Source organism: Cherax quadricarinatus, chromosome 48 (assembly GCF_038502225.1).
Source record: "Cherax quadricarinatus isolate ZL_2023a chromosome 48, ASM3850222v1, whole genome shotgun sequence".
In the NCBI taxonomy this organism is placed as follows: domain Eukaryota; kingdom Metazoa; phylum Arthropoda; class Malacostraca; order Decapoda; family Parastacidae; genus Cherax; species Cherax quadricarinatus.
This window is the reverse complement of record NC_091339.1, coordinates 13,873,571-13,897,966: the sequence shown is the minus strand read 5'-3', so window position 1 is coordinate 13,897,966 and position 24,396 is coordinate 13,873,571. Positions and strand designations below refer to the sequence as shown.

General features: G+C 41.4%; 1 protein-coding gene across 1 annotated transcript in view; it reads right to left on the bottom strand.

Moving 5' to 3' along the window:
- Positions 1 to 7,200: 7,200 nt before the first annotated feature.
- The window catches only part of LOC128696185 (uncharacterized), a 35,125-nt gene continuing 17,929 nt past the window's right edge, over positions 7,201 to 24,396 (bottom strand). Inside the window, exons 2-4 of the mRNA XM_070094882.1 lie at positions 18,954 to 19,078; positions 11,904 to 12,084; positions 7,201 to 11,138 (exon numbers count right to left, since the gene is read on the bottom strand). Of these exons, the coding sequence (XP_069950983.1) occupies positions 10,657 to 11,138; positions 11,904 to 12,084; positions 18,954 to 19,078 (788 nt within the window). The 3' untranslated portion in view covers positions 7,201 to 10,656. The remainder of the gene's footprint in view (positions 11,139 to 11,903; positions 12,085 to 18,953; positions 19,079 to 24,396) is intronic.

The following is a 24,396-nucleotide window of genomic DNA, read 5'->3' as shown; positions in this document are numbered from 1 at the left end:
CAGATCAACATCTTGTTAAGCACAGCATTGAATGCATTCTTATAATCCATGAATATGTATTCCACTGAACCTTCTCTTTCCTGCTTTATCTGTCACTCTGTTGTAAAACACCAATTGGTTGAACTGTTCGAGTTTTTTTGTTTTTGGGTTTGCTCCAAATCTGTTTTGGTTGTCTTTTATGACTGCCTCCCGTATTGCTTTGGATAGAATGCACGTGTGTGTGTGTGTGTGTGTGTGTGTGTGTGTGTGTGTGTGTGTGTGTGTGTGTGTGTGTGTGTGTGTGTGTGTGTGTGTGTGTGTGTTCTGGGAAAAGAATACTCTCGTATTATGAAATGACTACCAAAATATTTCTGCTCGAATTCCTGTTTTTGTTTTGGTCATAAAACGATACACAAAAGCTAACTTTAGAAAACGCATTCAAACTTGAGCTCTTCTGTTGTAAGTTTTGGTTTGTTAGCATTTTTGGCGATTTTTGTTGTTGTTGTAAATTACGTGAAAGATATTGGCGATATAACGAAGAAAAAAGGCACAATACAGTTTACCTGGAGTTTACCTGGAGAGGGTTCCGGGGGTCAACGCCCCCGCGGCCCGGTCTGAGACCAGACTGGAAAATTCACAAATAATCCGCACATAGGAAAGAAGAGGTTACCACCACATTTCGGTCCAACTTGGACCATTTACAAATCACAGTGTGACATTGTAAATGGCCCAAGTCGGACCGAAACGTCGTAGTAAGTTCCTCTTTCCTATGTTCGGGTTATTTTTGTATTGGCAATATGAGCATGAGTTCGCTGCTCTATGCCTGCAAAACTACTCACTGTCGTAGTATCCTGGTTACTTTCTTGATCAATGAGGCTGTTGTTGCCCGCCACTCGCAGTCCTACGTATGCACAACAGCCTGGCTCATCTGGAATTTATAGTGTTCCTCTTAAAGAAAACGGGACGTTATGTACAAAGAAGCAAAATACATAAGAATGCGACGATGCGTCTGGCAACCAAACACCAAATGACGTTCAGAAAAGGTAAAAAACTGAACGTTTGTCATTCTTGGTGCAAGAGCTGAAAAAACAGGCGCTAAACCCGTTGGGAACCATGCAGCAACGGAGGAATAGGAAGTAACAGATTTTCATAAAGGGAGAACGGTAGCCCAAATTCCTTGGATCAAATGACCTTCACCAGCGTAGAGGCACCTTTCTTAACAGTATCAAAACATATAATTTCTGAAATATAATAATAATAATAATAATAATAATTATTATTATTATTATTATTATTATTATTATTTTGGGGCAGAGCTAACCCCGTAGGGCTCGAACTGCTCTTGGGAAATTGAAGATAATTAGGCTCAGTTAACGAAATCTCCAATTACTTGGATCGAGAGCCCCTTCACCGGCATCAAGGCACACTCCTCTCCCCCCCCCCATCTCCTTGAAGCATTAAGAATGATTCAACACACCAGGCTGGCCACGGACAGCCAGTGTGCTGCTCGATAAACAAGGAACCCGCCGAGCGGACGTTAAAACAGTTAGCAGTGGATGATCACATAACGTTCACCAGCGCCGACGGGAAAGCGTCGATATTTTTGCACCCTGACAGCTACACCAACAAACTGGTTGATCTCCTCAAACATGCTCATGCATACATGCATGTATATGCATGTCATACAGGTACATACGAATAACTCACAAAAAATTGTCTAGTCACGAGTTATCCTCAAGGGATCAGGTTCCCTCCTTGGGGTTGAAATTTTTCTTAGATTCTTTATGTTTCCTTTGTGCACAACAGTTGGGCGAGTCTAATGGGGAAACTTTGAGATATGGAGCTGAACACTTCTCAAGGCTGAGGGAATGATTACCTCAAAACTGCTTCTGCTGTCTATAATATTTATCACCTATCTCCTCGGCTGAGGAAGCCTACATAGCAAGTGAAATTTTTCAGCATCAAAAATGCACAACTGCTGCAAATGTCTTATCCGTCTGCTTGTCGGTACTGTATGCCATCGTTTGAATAACACTGATAATGGTGTTAAATATTCCGGGATACTCGTCAGATCCATTATTTCGGGTTTAAGCAGTGTACCTCACGAACTGGCCAGGGGAATGGAGAAACCCTTTTCCAATTTACTTAGCAACATTAGTGGTACACACCTTCGGCACTCCAGCGATTTCTTCTCGATCAGGCGCATAGACAATAAACAAGAAACTCGCCATTTTAGATGCTATCAACATCCTCCATGACATGGCATCGGACGGCAAAGAATGATCTGTGCCCAACAATGATATCGTTCATATTACAGATTTGTGCATCAGCTACAACTGTTATAGCCACTGGTATAGCCACGGGGTCCCAGTCGGTGCAATCCTCGCTAATCTCTATATGAAGAAGTTGGCCACTCAATGTAGTTGATTGATATTATCAACAGCTCTGGTCTGAGGGGGCTGAGGACCAATTCTCATAAGAATATAGTAATATAGTTTTTTTTATCTACATGGAGTTCCACGGCAACATCTTTTACTGAAATATATTAGATGAATATATTAACATTCTCAACATTTCAGCATACTTGAACTCTTCCGGCTCAGATATAAACCTCAGCGCCTTCCATTCAGATCACTTCAGAGGAAGAAAACAATAACTCTCTTCCATTTCTTCAAGTCTACACGAAAACATCACTAGCATCTTTCCCAAATTCGGAGTGTACCTTAATCTTAGCAACCAGAATGATCACATTCATGTCTGGTTGCTCCACTCCACTACTTCTAATGTTATACAAAATCTTCAACCCCCGATTTCCTAGACGATACTTAATATTACTGGTTTTTAATTTTTCTCACATTTATAGTATACATGAAATGAGCTTTTAGGTTACTTACAATGCTAATAATGACAATTCTGCCATCACTTCCCCCACTATCAAAGACATTATGAGATGAAAAAAAGTTAACGTTAACCCAAAGAAAGTTCAGGAATTTACATCATTCCTTGAAATTGGGCTAAAGTGTACGTGGGTGAGGCGGAGGAAATCTGACCTTTGTTAATGAATGCAGATATGATTTCGTTCGGATTTTTAACCCCGCAGGGTTAGTCACTCTGTCCTCGATGAGAGTGCGTCATCGAGGACGCACTGCCTCTGGGGGTCCTCAATCTTGTCCCCCAGGATGCGAACCACACCAGTCGACTAACACCCAGGTACCTACTCGCAGCTAGGTGAACAGGACAACAGGTGTAAGGAAACGCGTCGAAATGTTTCTACCCCACCGGGAATCGAACCCGGGCCCTCCGTCAAATACGCTGCCGCATAAACAGTACCAACAACACCTGTATTTACATCATAACGAGGCCCAGTACGACGTGCAGTGGCCCGTGACTAGTTTAGGTATTCGTGAATTATTATTATAATCAAGGGGGAAGCGCTAAACCCGGAGGATTATACAGCGCCTGGGGGGGGATGTGGAAGGCATTCAGGCTTAATTCGGGGAACTGGAGCACAGATCCAATTCCCTAAATCAAGAGCCCCTCACCAACATGTATTCGTGAAAAAAGTCAGAAACTGAAGACGCTGTCTTGAATTTACGTTCGTACATGCTACGAATACCATTACCAAAACTATCTAGCGCCGCCTTGTCACGTGTTCTTTCCGTCTACGTAAACTTAAGCCTACCATATACTCTCTGTAGACCTGAGACTATTATAGTAAAAAAAAAAGCGCTAAACCTACGAGGGTCATACAGCTGTAGACCTGAGGAAACTTAGTCTCAAGGTGAAACGTTGTCGTGCTAAAAATTAAGTTCTGCTACAGCGTCTCTATCTGAAGACTAACTATCAGCGCTAAATCCGAAGAGGTCATACGGTGCCTGGAAATGAGATAATCAGATGTAATTCCATGGATAATCAGATGTAATTGAGATAATCAGGTGTAATTCCATGGATTAGGAACCCTTTACTGGATTCAAGGAATCTCCTACCCACCATTTCCCTAGAAATGAGGAGGCTGGTTACTGGCCTACAACAGGTGAGGACATAATTTCGCTGCGCCTCTATACCTGTGCGTCAGTTATTATAATCAAAATGAAGCGCTAAACCTGTCCATCAAGGAACCAGCTTTTTCCCTCTGTAACTACAATCCTTCGTTAATTACTATTATGGGGAGCGCTAAACCCGTAGAAATTATACAGCGCCTGTGGGGGAGGGAGGGGGATGGAAGGCATTCAAGGCTTAATCCAGGAAACTGGTGCACAGATCCAGTTCCCTAGATCAAGAGCTCCTCACCAGCATCAAGGAATCTCCCTAGAGGGGCATCCTTCGTTTATAGATATTTTTTAGCAACATGAGCCCAAAAAACACTATCCATCAATCCTAAACATTTTCTGCCTTCAGAAAAGATAGAATCACACGGGTGATGTGGATGAAGAGAGAAACACAAAGTTAAACGTATGATAGCATTATTATTATTATTATAATCAAGGGGGAAGCGCTAAACCCGGAGGATTATACAGCGCCCAGGGGGGGGATGTGGAAGGCATTCAGGCTTAATTCGGGGAACTGGAGCACAGATCTAATTCCCTAAATCAAGAGCCCCTCACCAACATCAAGGAACCTTCCTTGAGGGGAAACGTATGATAGCAGTGAAAGAAAGAACATATCTAAAACCGCAACAATAACGTGAGCTGCTGACAAACATATCATTCACTAATCATCACATTCCAGCAATTTTACTAGATTAATTTTAAACGAAATTTCAGGGGTCTGAGAAAAAATGTTAATTGATGGATTTAAGTGGGAAAACAACATCCTAGCGTGAATTATTTTCTGGGCGGTAATTAATCATCACATCACGGACACCAAAATTCAATTCAAGAGTTTCACTGATGGTTTGCAGACGCTTACACACGTTGTAATTACACTAAATTTTGTTAAATTAGGCCTAACGGTCTCCGGAAGCAAACTACCTTATTTAAAAAAAGAAAAAACCAGAAGGACCTATACTGGAAATTTGACGGATTACATAAAAATAGTCTTCCTGTTTTGGGAAGCTTTCCAGTGTTGAGAAAAATAATATGTATATCATAGTGTGAATTTTTGAAACTGATTTATTTCAGGATTCTGTAACAAGACAATCGTATAATTTCGTCCTGCAAAAAGAAAAAAAAATGGTCTTACAATCGACTGGTTTTTACCTCAAAATGATCTTAAATAAATGTTGCATAAAATCAACGTTCTAGCACATAAGTACTGATATTGCAAAAATGGTTTGGTTGTAAAAAGTAACACAGATCATAAAAAGCAATGGTCATAAGAAAGGAGCGGTTTCAGAAGAAATTATTATTATTATCATCAAAGAGAAGCGCTAAACCACAAGGGCTATACAGCGCTACTTCAGAAGAAAAAGGAATTGATCCAACAGCAATAAGCAATTTCGGCCATTAATGATAGTTTGAATTATACAACATTGGCTTTACATTAGAATTATTTACTATGTAAATAGTGAAAGACGTAACCTCACAAAACCCACTTAATCTAACTTAAATTAACCTAATGTTTACCTGGAGTTTACCTGGGGAGGGTTCTGGGGGGTCAACGCCCCCGCGGCCCGATTTGTGACCAGGCCGCATGGTGGATCAAGGCCTGATCAACCAGGCTGTTACTGTTGGTCGCACGCAAACCGACGTACGAACCACAGCCCGGCTTGTCAGGTACTGACTTTAGGTGCCTGCCCAGTGCCTGCTTGAAGACAGCCAGGGGACTATTGGTAATCCCCCTTATGTATGCTGGGAGGCAGTTGAACAGTCTTGGGCCCCTGACACTTATTCCGTTAACTCTTATCATGCTAGTGGCACCCCTGCTTATCATTGCGGGGATGTTGCATCGTCTGCAGAGTCTTGCTTTCATAGGGAGTGATTTTCGTGAACAAGTTTGGTATTAACCCCTCTAGGATTTTCCAGTTGTAGATGATCATGTATTTCTCCCGCCTGAACTTATTCTGCTATCGGTAGATACGCGTCCGTACGTTCGGCTAGACGTGTGACGTGACTGAGTATTTAGCAAAGAGTGACTCAGACGTATTCAGTATTTAGCTCTAAGTGGTTCAGACGTATACAGTAATTAGCACTAAGTGGCTCAGACGTATTCAGTATTTAGCACTAAGTGGCTCAGACGTATTCAGTATTTAGCACTAAGTGTCTCAGACGTATTCAGTATTTAGCACTAAGTGGCTCAGACGTATTCAGTATTTAGCACTAAGTGGCTCAGACGTATTCAGTATTTAGCACTAAGTGGCTCAGACGTATTCAGTATTTAGCACTAAGTGGCTCAGACGTATACAGTATTTAGCACTAAGTGGCTCAAACGTATTCAGTATTTAGCACTAAGTGGCTCAGACGTATTCAGTATTTAGCACTAAGTGGCTCAGACGTATTCAGTATTTAGCACTAAGTGGCTCAAACGTATTCAGTATTTAGCACTAAGTGGCTCAGACGTATTCAGTATTTAGCACTAAGTGGCTCATTATTATTATTATTATAATCAAGGGGAAGCGCTAAACCCGGAGGATTATACAGCGCCTGGGGGGGGGGATGTGGAAGGCATTCAGGCTTAATTCGGGGAACTGGAGCACAGATCCAATTTCCTAAATCAAGAGCCCCTCACCAACATCAAGGAACCTTCCTTGAGGGGTCTAAGTGGCTCAGACGTATTCAGTATTTAGCACTAAGTGGCTCAGGCGTATATAGTATTTAGCACTAAGTGGCTCAGACGTATATAGTATTTAGCACTAAGTGGCTCAGACGTTTACAGTATTTAGCACTAAGTGGCTCAGACGTTTACAGTATTTAGCACTAAGTGGCTCAGACGTTTACAGTATTTAGCACTAAGTGGCTCAGACGTATATAGTATTTAGCACTAAGTGGCTCAGACGTTTACAGTATTTAGCACTAAGTGGCTCAGACGTTTACAGTATTTAGCACTAAGTGGCTCAGACGTATATAATATTTAACACTAAGTGGCTCAGACGTATTCAGTATTTAGCACTAAGTGGCTCAGACGTATACAGTACTTAGCACTAAGTGGCTCAGACGTATACAGTACTTAGCACTAAGTGGCTCAGACGTATACAGTACTTAGCACTAAGTGGCTCAGACGTATACAGTACTTAGCACTAAGTGGCTCAGACGTATACAGTACTTAGCACTAAGTGGCTCAGACGTATACAGTATTTATCACTAAGTGGCTCAGACGTATACAGTATTTAGCACTAAGTGGCTCACACGTATACAGTATTTAGCACTAAGTGGCTCAGACGTATACAGTATTTAGCACTAAGTGGCTCACACGTATACAGTATTTAGCACTAAGTGGCTCAGACGTATACAGTACTTAGCACTAAGTGGCTCAGACGTATTGCAGGATCAAATTAGGAGTATAATATAGTATAATATTGCTAATGTGTCCCAGAGTAACATTTTGCACATGAAATACTTAGGCCGCTGAGTAGTAATCGTAAACTATATGACAAAAAAAATCCAATCTTTATAAGAATTTATGGCTTTATGAAAAGTTTGGCCTCGTAAAAAAAATTCACAAAATTGCATTGGAATTACTAAGAACAGTAATTTAAAAAATCGTATTACGGAAAATAACACTGGTATTTAAAAAAAAATGCAATCTTCTTACAAAAAAAAAAAGAAACTAATTTAAAAATAATGATCTTCCAAAAAAAAGAAGCATTGGACTTACAAAAATACATTGATCTTTCCAAAATGCAGGAATTTAAAAAAAATACGCTGCCAAAAGAAGAGTGATCTTACAAAAACGATTGGGGTTCAAAAAGAAAAAAGCTTAAAAAAAATCGTTAAATGTCAAAAACCTTCAATTCAGTAAAATTTCCAGAGAGGTGGAATTACAGGAGAGAGAAGGGTTGAAGAGGCACTGAGTTTTCATCCGAGGAATAGGAGTGTAGCTCTGATTTCTTGGACCTCTCTACATGTTAAACGTTAAAAAATAAAACATGTGTTGGACTGAATGTCAAATTTATATAGGTTCTTCAAATTACATTAAAATCAGTTCATATATGACAGTGATTAAGCCTATGAACACAAAACACTGATATTGTAGAAATGCTTATAAAACAGCCATATATATATATATATATATATATATATATATATATATATATATATATATATAATATCATGACTCGGAAAACTGCAATAACACGATTGGATATACTAGTATTTGCACACTGGCTTGCCATAGGTTCGAGCCCCACCCGTTCTTTGAATTATATATGTCACGCCGAATGAGCCGAATTGGCGAGTTTGTTCTGAAAAAAAGGGTTATTTTTTGCCGAATAAGTAAAATGAATTATTTTTTTACACAATAAATCTGAGTTTTTTAATGTTTCAAGTATTTAAAAAAAAATATATGAAGAAATCTGTAATAATAGTGTGAACATGACGAAAAAAAATATAGCAATGATTTTAATTCATATTAAATAAATTTATACTGATATATCAAATATTAAGTAGAATTAGGCTAAAATATATAATGTTGGATTAGGTTAGGTTTCTAAGTTAGGTTTTGTTCAAGAACTAAGATAAATTTACAGTATTTTCAATAAAAAAATATGCCCACAAATCCATTAAAGAAAATTTTGAAGTTCAATTTCTATGGTAATTCTGCCTAAGTGACCAATTCGGCTTAGATATATACTACTTTGGTATTGCTTCCATTACTATTCCCACAGCTAGACAAACACAGGGAAACACTGAACTTAATACCCAGGATTGGATTACACCGCTAGGAGCACTCTATCAGATTGGCTTTGCATTTCACTCAGAGGCGTCCATACCACTTAATAATCACCATATTGAGCGAGTCACTAAATCCTCTCGAGCAACAGTGGAAGTCCCTGAGGATTCTGCTGAGGAAGATTCAAATTGGCCCTAACGATGACTGGGTATGCATTTCTTGAAGGAGCAGTTAGGTTTATTATATTCTTGCGGAAGCGCCAAACCCGGTAGCGGTACATGCAGTGCTTGAGGAATGGGAAGTAATCAGTTAGATCTAGGGGAAGAATAGCACCAGTTTTTTGAGTCAGTTACCGTTCATCGATGTCAAATTTCACCCTTCATGAAGGAAAAAGCTGCCGTAAAGTATTTAAAATCATGCTAAGCGCTACATTGATGGTTTCGAAAAATAGGTGATAATTTTTTCTTCGCCAAAGCCTCAGGCTACAATGTAATTTTAGGTTACATGACTAACTCTAAATTTAAATATTTCTTTATAAAAGTAGCGGATAAAGTAAACCGAAAGTGAGGAACCTCTTGACCACTTTGACCAGACGGCGCTACTTTCTGACAACCCTACAGCAGCTAGATCAACACAAACCAAAATACGATGCCCGAAAATAAGACAATTGGTGATGCAGTTATAAGGGAATATGACAGTTTTCTTGGAGTTTATTAGGAAAGAGAAATATTAGGAAAGACAGGAGATAACAGAAAATTTTCATCAGATTTACCCAGAAGACACGTAACAATTTGTACCAAACGAAAGAGATGAGCCTATTAAGGTTAAGGGGCTAGGCCATTATCAATGGTCTTGTTCCCGTAAGTGTAAACAAAGCTACGTACTGTTATGCACGCATAGACAGACAGACAGACACACACACACACACACACACACACACACACACACACACACACACACACACACACACACACACACACACACATAATGGAAAAAGAGCAACGATATGCAATGAGATTAGTCCCAGAGCTTAGACGAATGAACTATGAGAGACAAACAAAAATGAACCTGACGATATAGAAGAACCAAGTAAGACATGACACTGACATGCAAAAGGCTCAGAGTCCTTGATAACATGCACAGGGATAATCTGGTCGAGAGGTGAGAAACAGGTTCACCAGGGAGCAGCTGGAAGTTAAAGAAACACATGAGTTGAAGGATGACAGGAAATATTTCTTCAGTTAAAATGGTGAACTGTAAATGGAATGACCTTGACGAAGAAATATTGGAAACATAAAGGTTCAGAAATTGAAATGATAGGGTTCACGAGGTTAAAAGGGAGTAAATCCGGCAAGTGTGTTGAGGCAAGGCCGGCAGCTGAGACTCAACCCCTACAACCACAAACAGGCAAGCACATACTCAGAAAGACACACATACACACACACACACACACACACGTTCGCGCGCGGCGCAACAAGACCAGTCCCGGAGCTAAGGGGCATGTCCTACGAGGAGAGGTTAAGGGAAATCGACCTGACGACACTGGAAGACAGGAGAGGTAGGGGGGATATGATAACGACATATAAAATACTGAGAGGAATCGACAAGGTGGACACAGACAGGATGTTCCAGAGATGGGACACAGCAACAAGGGGTCACAGTTGGAAGTTGAAGACTCAGATGAATCACTGGGATGTTAGAAAGTATTTCTTCAGCCACAGAGTTGTCAGGAAGTGAAATAGTCTGGGAAGTGATGTAGTGAAGGCAGGATCCATATATAGCTTTAAGAAGAGATATGATAAAGCTCATGGAGCAGGAAGAGTGACCTAATAGCGACCAGTGAAGAGGCGGGGCCAGGAGCTATGACTCGACCCCTGCAACCACAATTAAGTGAGTACAATCTTTGTAGCCCTAAGGTGAGTAAGGAGGGGGACTAGAATCTGGAGCATAAGCTGGTGGTGGCTGATACTCCTGAGGTATAGCACTCTCAGGCAGACCTGACTTTCCAGATACAACTTCAGGTCGGTAGTCAATCAACAAGTTACTTGGATCGGCAGCTGCTTGAGGAGTCGATGGATAAGCGGTTGGGTGGCATGAAAAGGCGGCTGGCTGACTTGGATAGGTGGTTGGCTGGCTAGGATATGCGGATGGTTGTCTTGGATAGCTGGTTGGCTGGCTAGGATAAGCGGATGGTTGGCTTGGATTAGTGGCTAGTTGGCTTGGATAGGTTGTTGGATGGCCTGGGAAGGTATCTGTTTGTCCCGGATATGTTGGCGGCTGGCTGGAAGGTAAGTTTATAACTCTACCCCTGTTGTTTACATTATGATTTAAGAAATTCTTGCAATTCCTGCGCTCGTAGACCCGCACAGCAAAGAACGCTATAATAAGCAATACTGCAAGCAGAAAGACAATATATTAATATACAATTACAGCGTTATTATATTTTAATATACAGAGTAAAGGGACTTCTCTTTAAAAATAGCATAAGTGCAGACTTTAAAACAGGAATTAGTCAAAACTAGATTTGCAGATTTTTGCCCCTTTGGAATGGTCATTAGACAAACTGCCACATCTAGTGCAGGAAAAGAATCAAATCCAATTTGACACGTGCTTAAAAGTCAGGTGGGAAACCCCTTTCTGAGCCTGCTTTTGTCATCCCATATTACACAGACCTCATGGATTATGTTACGTGAGGGGAGCTAATAATATGGTTTTAATGTTTATAATTGTCGGTAATGCCTACAAGGCATTATTGACAATTATAAACAATTAACAATCAACAATTAATTAAAACCCTTTACCGGGCAAGTAACACTGTGCTGATTCATTTTAAGGTCATTTTGGAGGCTTTCAAAGGCTCATGGAATTTTTGACAGCCTCTACCCAACAGGAAAGAAGAATAAAGATGCGAAACAGTGTCGTTCCAGGCCCTGGAGAGTAGGTCACAGTTGCTAGTTAGTAGTAAAAATGACTCTTTAGACTCACATTCAAACAGTTAAAACAAAAAAAAATGAATGCTACAGCAAAAGTGCGCCAAACTATAATATACAAAGACATCGAAATTCCTCCAATATAAAGTTCCTTGCCCGGTAAAAGGCAGAGATCTGTCAATATTAAAAACAAAAGTTGCAAAAGTTTAGTTTTTCTGAACCACTTACCGCCTACTGTAAGAAACACGCTGCCAACCACTTGCCCTCGGTTCACGCTTTGCTCGAAATCTGCCCAGAAGTGGGGCTTCCGCATGGATACAGCAAGAGTCATGGTGCCAGAGAGCATGAAGAACACACCGAATCCTCCCAGACATATCACCATCGGCGAGCCCAGTGTTATTCCACATATCTGTAAGAATTGACGCTGAGTACAACTTGGCACTTTCAAATTCAAAGTTTATTCTCTATAAGGATTACAAAGCTGAGCTTACAGAATTTGGTTATTGTGTGGTTTATATGTAGTAAAATAATGATTACAGAGTGTAACACTAGAACACTTAGCATGGCTAGGCATTTGGTTGTTTCTCGCTTAGCAGACAGAGGATCGAACTCCTCCGCTTCGTGAATGCTTACACGGTTTCAAGGCTTCTCGTAAACTACAAAATGGATTTACAGACTTTCTTGGTAAACAGTCCTGAAAGTCTTAAAGGGAGAAAATAAGTATATTAAATCTTTCTTATTCCCTATATTAAACATTATTTACTGATTTTAATAAAAAAAATAAGAATAGACTTTGAAGAAATCAAAATTTCAATCACTCACTAAAGAAGGGATAACTGCAAGTTAAAATGTAAATAATGACATTAGAAAGTTCACAGTGTACTCAGACACCTGGTTAAATATTGCAGTAAAAATAAACAAAGACATCTCTATGAAAAGATTTTAGGATGACTGTGATCAATATATGATGGGAACATATTGCCAAACCTTACATCTGTTTCCCTGTTCACCTAGCAGTAAATAGGTCTCTAGGGATTAGCCTTGAAATGAGTTGGGGAGGATAACAGTTCTTAGACACTGTATTAAAGTGTAAAGAGAAAAACATACTAACAGATATTTTCGCTCCTATTTTGCTGTTCTAAAACCTTCAGTGGTTCTGCGTCAGCTCTCACGTAAGCTCCATTATGCAGACAGAAAGCACAATAAAAACACAAGAGCCCACTGGCACACTCTGCAGTCCGAAAAAAATACAGTTTACCTGGCTGAGCTGGTACCTGGCACTCTTCATGCTCTGAAGAAATAAAATTAATCAAGCTGAAGCTGGAACCTGGCACTCTTCATGCTCTGAAGAAATAAAATTAATCAAGCTGAAGCTGGAACCTGGCACACTACACTTTGATGGAACACTACCAGGCTGAAATTAGTACCCAGCACTCTACACGCTGAAGAAACACAGTTTGTCAGGCTGAATAGTCCCTCCAGTTACTCTCTCTACTTCCAGGAAAACTGTTTTCCAAGCTGAAACTAAAACCATGGAAAGCAAGGCAAAGCTAACAGCTGAAGACAAACACTATAAGAGTTAATTTCAGTTAAGAAGATTTTTCTCAATCATCTCTTCAAGATTATACACTAATTAGGCTTGTGCCGAGAATTCTGCTGCTGTAATGAAACCGTACTTCCCAGTGCAATGTTTTCTTTCAAAAAATATAGCGTTTATATTGCTCTTGTTGCTACCAAATTCTCACATCATGTTCTTTTTGTAGATTCTCATGTAATGTCGCTTAAAGAATATCTATGTTCTTCGTTTTTTATAAGAAAGCCAATATTCAGGCAGTCTTTTTTTTTCAATAAATTAAGTACATCGGCAGTGTGCAGCAACACTGAGTATTGCGTCCTACCTAGACTACTGTACCCCAGGTGGGGTACAGTAGTCTAGGTAGGACACAGTAGTCTAGAGCGGGTCACAGTAGTCTGGGTAAAGCACAGAAGCCTAAATGAGCTGCACAGTAGTCTAGGTGGGGTACAGTAGTCTAGATGGGGTATAGTAGTCTAGGTGAGATGCACAGTAGTCTAGGTAGGGTACAATAGTCTAGGTGAGATGCACAGTAGTCTAGGTGAGATGCACAGTAGTAAAGGTAGGGTACAGTAGTCTAGGTGAGATGCACAGTAGCCTAGGTGAAATGCACAATAGTCTAGGTGAGATGCACAGTAGTCTAGGTGAGATGTACAGTAGTCTAGGTGAGATGCACAGTAGTCTAGGTGAGAGGCACAGTAGTCTAGGTGAGATGCACAGTAGTCTAGGTGAGATGCACAGTAGTCTAGGTGATATGCACAGTAGTCTAGGTGAGAGGCACAGTAGTCTAGGTGAGAGGCACAGTAGTCTAGGTGGGATGCACAGTAGTCTAGGCGAGATGCACAGTAGTCTAGGTGAGATGCACGGTAGTCTAGGTGAGATGTACAGTAGTCAAGGTGAGATGCACAGTAGTCAAGGTGAGAGGCACAGTAGTCTAGGTGAGATGCACAGTAGTCTAGGTGAGATGCACAGTAGTCTAGGCGAGATGCACAGTAGTCTAGGCGAGATGCACAGTAGTCTAGGCGAGATGCACAGTAGTCTAGGCGAGATGCACAGTAGTCTAGGCGAGATGCACAGTAGTCTAGGTGAGATGCACAGTAGTCTAGGTGAGATGCACAGTAGTCTAGGTGAGATGCACAGTAGTCTAGGTGAGATGCACAGCAGTCTAGGTGAGATGCACAGTAGTCTAGGCGAGATGCACAGTAGTCTAGGTGAGATGCACAGTAGTCTAGGTGAGATGCACAGTAGTCTAGGTGAGATGCACAGTAGTCTAGGTGAGATGCACGGTAGTCTAGGCGAGATGCACAGTAGTCTAGGCGAGATGCACAGTAGTCTAGGTGAGATGCACAGTAGTCTAGGTGAGATGCACAGTAGTCTAGGTGAGATGCACAGTAGTCTAGGTGAGATGCACAGTAGTCGAGGCTAGATGCACAGTAGTCTAGGTGAGATGCACAGTAGTCTAGGTGAGATGCACAGTAGTCGAGGCTAGATGCACAGTAGTCTAGGTGAGATGCACAGTAGTCTAGGCGAGATGCACAGTAGTCTAGGTGAGATGCACAGTAGTCTAGGCGAGATGCACAGTAGTCTAGGTGAGATGCACAGTAGTCTAGGCTAGATGCACAGTAGTCTAGTTGAGATGCACAGTAGTCTGGGTGAGATGCACAGTAGTCTAGGTGAGATGCACAGTAGTCTAGGTGAGATGCACAGAAGTCTGGGTGAGATGCACAGTAGTCTAGGCGAGATGCACAGTAGTCTAGGTGAGATGCACAGTAGTCTAGGCGAGATGCACAGTAGTCTAGGTGAGATGCACAGTAGTCTAGGTGAGATGCACAGTAGTCTAGGTGAGATGCACAGTAGTCTAGGTGAGATGCACAGCAGTCTAGGTGAGATGCACAGTAGTCTAGGTGAGAGGCACAGTAGTCTAGGTGAGATGCACAGTAGTCTAGGTGAGATGCACAGTAGTCTAGGTGAGATGCACAGTAGTCTAGGTGAGAGGCACAGTAGTCTAGGTGAGATGCACAGTAGTCTAGGTGAGATGCACAGTAGTCTAGGTGAGATGCACAGTAGTCTAGGTGAGATGCACAGTAGTCTAGGTGAGATGCACAGTAGTCTAGGTGAGAGGCACAGTAGTCTAGGCGAGATGCACAGTAGTCTAGGTGAGATGCACAGTAGTCTAGGTGAGATGCACAGTAGTCTAGGTGAGATGCACAGTAGTCTAGGTGAGATGCACAGCAGTCTAGGTGAGATGCACAGTAGTCTGGGTGAGATGCACAGTAGTCTAGGCGAGATGCACAGTAGTCTAGGTGAGATGCACAGTAGTCTAGGTGAGATGCACAGTAGTCTAGGTGAGATGCACAGTAGTCTAGGTGAGATGCACAGCAGTCTAGGTGAGATGCACAGTAGTCTGGGTGAGATGCACAGTAGTCTAGGTGAGATGCACAGTAGTCTAGTTGAGATGCACAGTAGTCTGGGTGAGATGCACAGTAGTCTAGGTGAGATGCACAGTAGTCTAGGTGAGATGCACAGTAGTCTGGGTGAGATGCACAGTAGTCTAGGCGAGATGCACAGTAGTCTAGGTGAGATGCACAGTAGTCTAGGCGAGATGCACAGTAGTCTAGGTGAGATGCACAGTAGTCTAGGTGAGATGCACAGTAGTCTAGGTGAGATGCACAGTAGTCTAGGTGAGAGGCACAGTAGTCTAGGTGAGATGCACAGTAGTCTAGGTGAGATGCACAGTAGTCTAGGTGAGAGGCACAGTAGTCTAGGTGAGATGCACAGTAGTCTAGGTGAGATGCACAGTAGTCTAGGTGAGATGCACAGTAGTCTAGGTGAGAGGCACAGTAGTCTAGGTGAGATGCACAGTAGTCTAGGTGAGAGGCACAGTAGTCTAGGTGAGATGCACAGTAGTCTAGGTGAGAGGCACAGTAGTCTAGGTGAGAGGCACAGTAGTCTAGGTGAGATGCACAGTAGTCTAGGTGAGATGCACAGTAGTCTAGGTGAGATGCACAGTAGTCTAGGTGAGAGGCACAGTAGTCTAGGTGAGATGCACAGTAGTCTAGGTGAGATGCACAGCAGTCTAGGTGAGATGCACAGCAGTCTAGGTGAGATGCACAGTAGTCTAGGTGAGAGGCACAGTAGTCTAGGTGAGATGCACAGTAGTCTAGGTGAGATGCACAGTAGTCTAGGTGAGATGCACAGTAGTCTAGGTGAGATGCACAGTAGTCTAGGTGAGATGCACAGTAGTCTAGGTGAGATGCACAGTAGTCTAGGTGAGATGCACAGTAGTCTAGGTGAGAGGCACAGTAGTCTAGGTGAGATGCACAGTAGTCTAGGTGAGATGCACAGTAGTCTAGGTGAGATGCACAGTAGTCTAGGTGAGATGCACAGTAGTCTAGGTGAGATGCACAGTAGTCTAGGTGAGATGCACAGTAGTCTAGGTGAGATGCACAGTAGTCTAGGTGAGATGCACAGTAGTCTAGGTGAGATGCACAGTAGTCTGGGTGGAATGTATAGTTATTATAATTACAATTTTTAACCATTAATGCAATGTTTTCCTCTCTATTTGGGTTTCAGTTAGAGCAATAAAATTTAACCCCCAGTAATACTGCTGCAATTTAATATTTATTATATTTGTATTTTGCAGTTAACGTAGCAGTAAAATTAATACTCAATAGTATTGTTACAACTGCAAATACTAACGAAATTATTTTTGTGTTATAATCTCATAGCAATATAGTTTACTGCTAACAATGTTAATGTCAAGGGTAAATTTAACAGTAGAATGTGTGTACATACGAATTTTCTCGTAGCATGATGACTGTTTTGTTTCAGTTGTGGTTAGACTCGGGCTCTTGGACAGAATGATTGGTGAGAAGGAAGATAAAATTAATAGTTTCTTTGTTTTGTAAATTATGTTTTGGTTTTTGTTATCTCCAATGATCGCAGATATGTTCTGTCTCACTCATTTTCCTGCTCTCTCTCTCTCTCTTTCTCTCTCTCTCTCTCTCTCTCTCTCTCTCTCTCTCTCTCTCTCTCTCTCTCTCTCTCTCTCTCTCTCTCTCTCTCTCTCTCTCTCTCTCTCTCTCTCTCTCTCTCTCTCTCTCTCTCTCTCTCTCTTCCATCCTCACAGCCTCCCGCTGTAGTCTCCTCGGCTTCACCCGTATCACTTTGTTTTTCCCATTCCGACATCCTCTCCCTCTTTCTTGCCTCTAGGTACATAACATTATTTTTTACCCTTCCATGCTTTTCTCTCCTCGTCCTGGTATCTAATAATTTCTTTACCACCACCTTAATCCTTCTCTTATTCTCTTTACTGAAACAGTACTTCTGTTCTTTTGCCCTTCCAATGGTCTGGTCATGAACGATCTACTGTTTCAGTCTGACTTTCATTTACACTGTCCGTTATCATCACACTCTCTCTCTCTCTCTTTCTCTCTCTCTCTCTCTCTCGCAGCCTACTGCACTCAGCCACAGGGTCGGAATCACGAAACATCAGTTATAGGGTTGAATCACCGGCCCTAACAATAAAGTTGGAGTCGCCGAAGTGGAGAAGTACCCGTGGTTGTGCCCCGAAGTCTGGTGGCAAAAGCTCTCGCTTCACACGGTTAGGGTCTGGGTTCGATTTCCGGCGAGGGTTAAAACATTGAGCGTGTTTCCTTACACCGGTTGTCTATGTTCACCCATCAGTAAAATGGGTACCTGGATATTAGTCGCATCCCGGGACAAATTTGACCTAAACTTCCAGAAATGCTCTGCATAACAAGTGACTTTCTATATGGTAGTATGTCACTGATCTCAGCTAGGCCTGTATACCTCGTACATGCACTTGCAGAAATAAAGATATATTATTTATTACTCTTTTTTCCCCTACAGCAACACCCCTCGATGAACCACTCCGCGGGTCATCATCATGTGATTAGAACTCCCGTCATAATTCGGTTTCCTAACGAAGACAGGAAATAACAGCTGGGTGTATGCTACTATTCCGTCATGTAAGCTATGTCTCGATACCACTATCTGCTTCTCCAGCTTGCTTCTTAGGTTGTGCGACATCTGAGTACCTTAAATTTTTAGACAATTTGTCCATCCATTGGTTTTATCATCATTGGATGGCGAAACATCTACAAATTAAAGAAACCCAGATGTTGCACATGTGTCTATTTCTTCATCCTGTCGGTACTGAGTACCATTCATATATTGCTTGCTAGTCTTCATTGGGGAGCGTGTGTGAACACGCACCCACGAGATGAGTTCCTGTATTCTTAATATTCACCTTGCTGACGTAGTCTAGCCATTTCCTAGTTCACTGTAAGTGTTGTTACGGTACTACCGTCTCGGTGACTTCTTTGGGTAGTAGTCGTAGTAGGTACTAAATGTTAAAAGCACTTGTTGATAGATACTTGGCCTGTGGTGGGTTGGGTGTCTATCTGTAGTACAAAAAAGGCTATCGTTGTGACAACGTTTCTCTGGTTATATAATTGACTTGATTAAGCTCTACACAGAGCGAAACAAGACTTGAGGTTCAAGTCTTGTTTCAGAGCTGAACATGACTTGATAAGGTCTTCCACACAACGAAACGAGATTTGTTAATGTATGTTCGGAGCGAAATACAACTTGAAGCTCTACACAGAGCAAAATCTACAAAATACTGCCACAATCAAGGTTTACTTTGCACCCGTCCATTCATCAGCATCAACAGTACATACCTGAAAGCTCTGGCGAAGGAACGCCGAAGGACTCCGTCGGACGCACGCCGGGCTTGTGTGTCTGGCGTAGCCATGCCTGCGGGTGGGAGCTACCACAACAACCGTCCCTGGTGTCGCTCGGTAATCTGCAGCGAGAGTTAAACGTGAGAATATTATATGAGCATTAATCATTTCTGATATGTCGTAGTATCTTATAAGCGAAAATAAGATACCAGACATATTAAGTGAATATCCTAAATTGGCTTGTAACAGGTATGACCTATTCTGACTCAATAAATCGTCATGACACGATTGCAAACAAACCATACCACGGCCAGGGATTGAACTCGCGGTGAGTCGTAAAACTCCAGACCGACGCGTTAGCCACTGCACCACCTGGCTACAATAAGACTCATCTAGGTATATTTTTACACCATAGGGAGGTTAGCATAGGCACCACTGTGACCACAAATGTAAGTTTTTACAGATGAATCTTCCGTCAGCGTGGCCATGACGAACTCTAGCTCAAGTTCCCTCAAAGCCGTCATCTTGCACTGCTGCTAAGCCTTGCAGTGCCTTGCCATATACTATTGCCCTACTGTCCATAGGATGGATCTGGAGTGCACAGTAACCTAGCCGTTGCGGTGGCACTCTGCAGTACATATCCCTAGTTTACCATGCAGCGCGTTGCTACTGGGTGACAGTGGTGATCCGAGGAGGGACATTGTCGCTCCATTTTCTCGGACCAAAAGCCCATCACCAACATTGAGAAGACAACAGGAAAACTATGTCGAGAAAATCCAGAAGTTAGATTTTTAATTCAGAAAAAAAAAATTATTTATATTACAATGGGCATACTGTCCACACCTAACACACATATTGGTGACAAAGCCAGGTACTGAGATGATTTATTGGTAGTGAGGTAGTACCGAGGTGGTGCAGAGATGATATATTGGTAGTGAAGTAGTACCGAGGTGGTGCAGAGATGATTTATTGGTAGTGAGGTAGTACCGAGGTGGTGTTGCTCACCAGTGTTTGTGGACGTCAGTGTACACAACAAAAAAATATTTGTAAATCTTGCGTAATATTTTGGAGGATTTGGAAACGTAACATTCTGCACTTCTTATAAATAAACAAGGAACAATTTAACGCAGTGCTAAGGTAAAAACTTTTTTCTTACACAATGTTGAGATCAAAAGAGTCATTTTCTCAAGATGCATAAATCAAAAGGATCACTTTCTCACCTAGCATAAATCAAAAGGATCACTTTCTCACCTAGCATAAATCAAAAGGATCACTTTCTCACCTTGCATAATCAAAGGATCACTTTTAAAACAATTCACAGACACTTCTCCACAACTCGGAAAGCAGAGAAACACTTTCATAAAGACGGGGAGATCGTGGAGGCAAGAACCGTACACAGCTTTAAGAAAAGATATGATCGATCACGTGTATACAAGGAATCAATATTCGGGGAGGACAGGAGCCGAGAAGCGCGACCAAGTGCTATGACTCGACCTCAACTAGGTTAGTAAACATTTCGGAATTCACAGTAAAAATAATCGTACTCAGGGAATTATATAATCACTCCAGTAAATATCATCTGTTCAATGGAATACTCAAATGATAATTGGAACACTCACTCAAATAACCGTTGGATATCAATGATCGGGGAAACACGCAAATAATCAATGAAATATTCCTATCATCAACAGAACATTCAAGTTATCAATGAAGCATTCACGTCATCTTTGGAACAATCATATAATCAGTGTAACACACTATGTACTGCACTGCCAGTAAAAGATTCAGGTATATTTTTTGACTCGCCACATTATCTCACGGTATCGCATTCCGTTCCGTGAACTTGGAATACATACACACACACACACCCCAGTTACCAGAAATCGGGAAGTGAGTGAATGTAGTCTCTGTGTTTAAGAAAGGAGACAGACAAGACGTGTTGAAGTTCAGGCAAGTTTCTCTAACATGCGTACCATGCAAGGTCATGATGGAGAAGATGAATGGAGAGCTGTGAAGCACTTAGAAGTGGCTTTAGAAACAACCGACAAGGATTCAGTGATTAGTAAATCTTGTATTAGTGACCTGATGTGCTCTACGATAAACTAACAGAAGTGAGACAGAGGAGGGATGAGTGGATTGAGACTTAATTGAGGCACTAATGGACACACGATTTGAAATACGAATTGGGACACTAGGTGAGACAGAGGTTGAGACATGACTGCAAGAATGCACTTGATGTTGTATCTCATAAGAGACTGTGGCAATAGCTTGTGTTGCAAGCAGGCATAACGTGGAATGCACTTCGGTGTGGCAGACTACCTAGGGGAAGGCAGCAAACAGTGATTTGCTGGGAAGATATGTAAGAATGGGGCTAGAGTATAACAAGCGGAGTTTCACAGGGCTCGGTACTGGACCAAGTACTATTTCTGGACTGAATCATAAATATCGCTGCTGATGTTATGAAACTAACGAGAATAAAAACATACGAGGACAAAGAGAGGATATAAAGAGGCCTACACAAACTGCAGTATTGATCAGATAAGCTACTGCTTGAATTCATCCTCTTCAAAGGCAAGGTCATGAAGGATGGGGAAGGGACTAGATCAGACACGGATTATAGATCCAGGCCACGGAGGCTGCAGACCTCACTCAAAAAGGAAGACCCAGGAGGAGTGAACTTTGTGCTCTCCTGGCAAATCTATCAGTAGCCGTCAGGAATCTTAAGAAAAAGTTATTTCGGATTCTTTATCCAGCCTGAAATCCACACCTTGCAAAGTATATTATAAAACTGGAGAAAGTAAAGAGGCATGCAACGAGGCTTGTTCCAGAGCTAAGGGGAATCAGTACTAGGAGAGACAGTTGGAATTAATCTGACAACACTGGAGAATAGAAGAACCTTGAAGACATAGCAACTTTTATAATACTAAAAGGAACTTATAAGGTAGACAGGGATAGGCTGTAAGAAGCGGGAAACAGGTACTCGGAGGCATAACCGGAAGTTACGGAGATAAACCTCAAGGATGTCAGGAAGTATTTCTTTAGTCTCAGGATGATCAGGAAGTGGAGAGACCTCGACGAAGAAGTGGAGGTGACAGGCTTCACATATAGTCTTAACAATAGATGCGATGAGGCCCATGTGGCAAGAAGGGAGTGAATCTAGCAAGTGGCAACTTGAACGGTGGGGACAGGAGCTAGTACTCGACCCATACAGTCACATATACGTGAGTACATTATAAATATACACACACACAAAGGCTCTTTAGAACTGATATTTATTCAATGTATGTAGAAACATCAGGAAACAATTGCTGCAATCATTATATGTATATTCCTATTTTATCAAATATTCTATTAAAAATGTTATTTCCGTTAATAGCTAAAGCGAAAATATCGTGATTAATAGTATCATCTGTCTTGTATATTTAGCAACATTGATAGGGAGGATGTACCACACAACCTACACTTTGTGCTAGCACATTCGAAAGTTTTGATTGGCTGTCTTCCCTGCTACACTGCTTGTTCATTTGTTTGCCTCTGGGACGCGAGGCAAGCCAAGAAAGCATCTGATCTTGCACCTGCAGCCACCGCTTCATTATCTTTTCCTGGCTGGGCAACATTGAGGGTAACACCTCTCCTCTCCACTCTGGGAGAACGCTCTTCTCTGCTGTTATGTACTCATGTATTCATTAGTGAGCTAGAAAATTCATCTCGTACTCGGTGCAACTCTGTGAACAGTTTTATTTAGAATAAGGATTTTTTGACATGTTCTGGTGTCGTGAGATACCGAGCCTAGACCTAACTTGTTCTGACCGGCATCTATGCACTGCCGTAATAGGAGTTCGGAAACTGCTGAACTCAGATTTAGAAACTTTGACGTTGTTTTTGCCTTATATGGAAGACATATCGGTTTTCTCCAGTCAGGGTCGCTTCTGTGTCGTCTCCTTCCTTGCCCGAGCTGTGCTGCTCACCGCTCTTTGTGCATTCATCTGTTTGGCGAACTGGTCACTTTATTGTTCAAGCAAGTTGAACGGTTAATTCAAAGTTAGTCTGTTGTTCTTACTATCATCAGTCACGTTCTCTGTCAAGTCTTGCTGAGAGCACTAAGCGCGTTAAGACAAGCCCAGTGTGGCATGGGATTATTGGTCTTGAATTTTTAGTAACGACTTGTTACAAAACCAGAAACCGGCTAGATGCTAGAGTGGGATTAATGAATTGACCTGTTGGTATCCTCTAGTACATATCTATGCAAACAGATGCCGCATATAAAAGAGTAACGATATATGACGAGAGAGAGAGAGAGAGAGAGAGAGAGAGAGAGAGAGAGAGAGAGAGAGAGAGAGAGAGAGAGAGAGAGAGAGAGAGAGAGAGAGAGAGAGAGAGAAACAGACAGAAAGCGATGGGAGACACAAAAATAAGTTACAGAAACAAATGAAATGAGAGCAAGAGAGAGGAAGAAGAAATGTAGCACACTGTGATGGCATGTTAAGACTATCAAATCTTCCATTTGACAGTCTACTATTTTGCACCATATACCTGAGCCAAAGTCTCAGTTTGGTTGAGGAACCATACAAACATCAGCTTTAGATATAAAGTTTACAGTCTCCCGAAAAAATAAAAGATTTTTTATGCATTATCATAAGAAAAACCTCTTTTCAACATATTTATCTCATGACGATTCTGACACCTGTTATGATTCATGATGTGAATGCTTATGAATTCTTTCCACTGGCACTTGATGCCTTGACAAAGGGAGACCATGAATCCTCAGTTTCTCAAGGAAAACCTATTACCAGCCATCTGTTACTCAAATTTCAATAATGCGAGTGTGCGTGAATTATTTTGTCATAACCCTGTCAGACATGATGCATGAAGCTCCTGTTATTGTTTACCTTCCTCCGGCTGAAGGATGAGGTTAGTACACACGCACCCACACATATATGTATGCGTACTTGAGCAAACATACACACACGTGCAAAAGCAGGTATGCGTAATTATAAGAATATTGAATATTCTGTAAGCAAGGGATGCGTTAGTGTTTACTACAGGGTGTAGCTAACTATTGTGTTGAGGTTTGAGTGATAAAGTAGGCTCGAATCCTTCATGGCCCAGCCTAGACTTTAATATATATGTCGTGCCGAATAGGTAAGGTTGGTCAATTAGCAAGAACGTATTTAAATTATGTCCTTTCTAAAAGTTTCTCTTATTCGTTTGAAGATAAATATTTTTTCATTTATACTATTGTAAAAATTAATAATTTTGTAACAAAGGAACCTTAGAAAACTTACCTAACCCTATTATAACAAGCGGAATTTAATTTAGCCTAATTCAACTAAATATATTTTAGATAAATTTAAAATAATTTCATACACAATTTTTTTCTTGACTTATTAGGCGAGAAGAGAGTTGCTTTTTAAGCCAAAATCGCAAGTTTTACTTATAC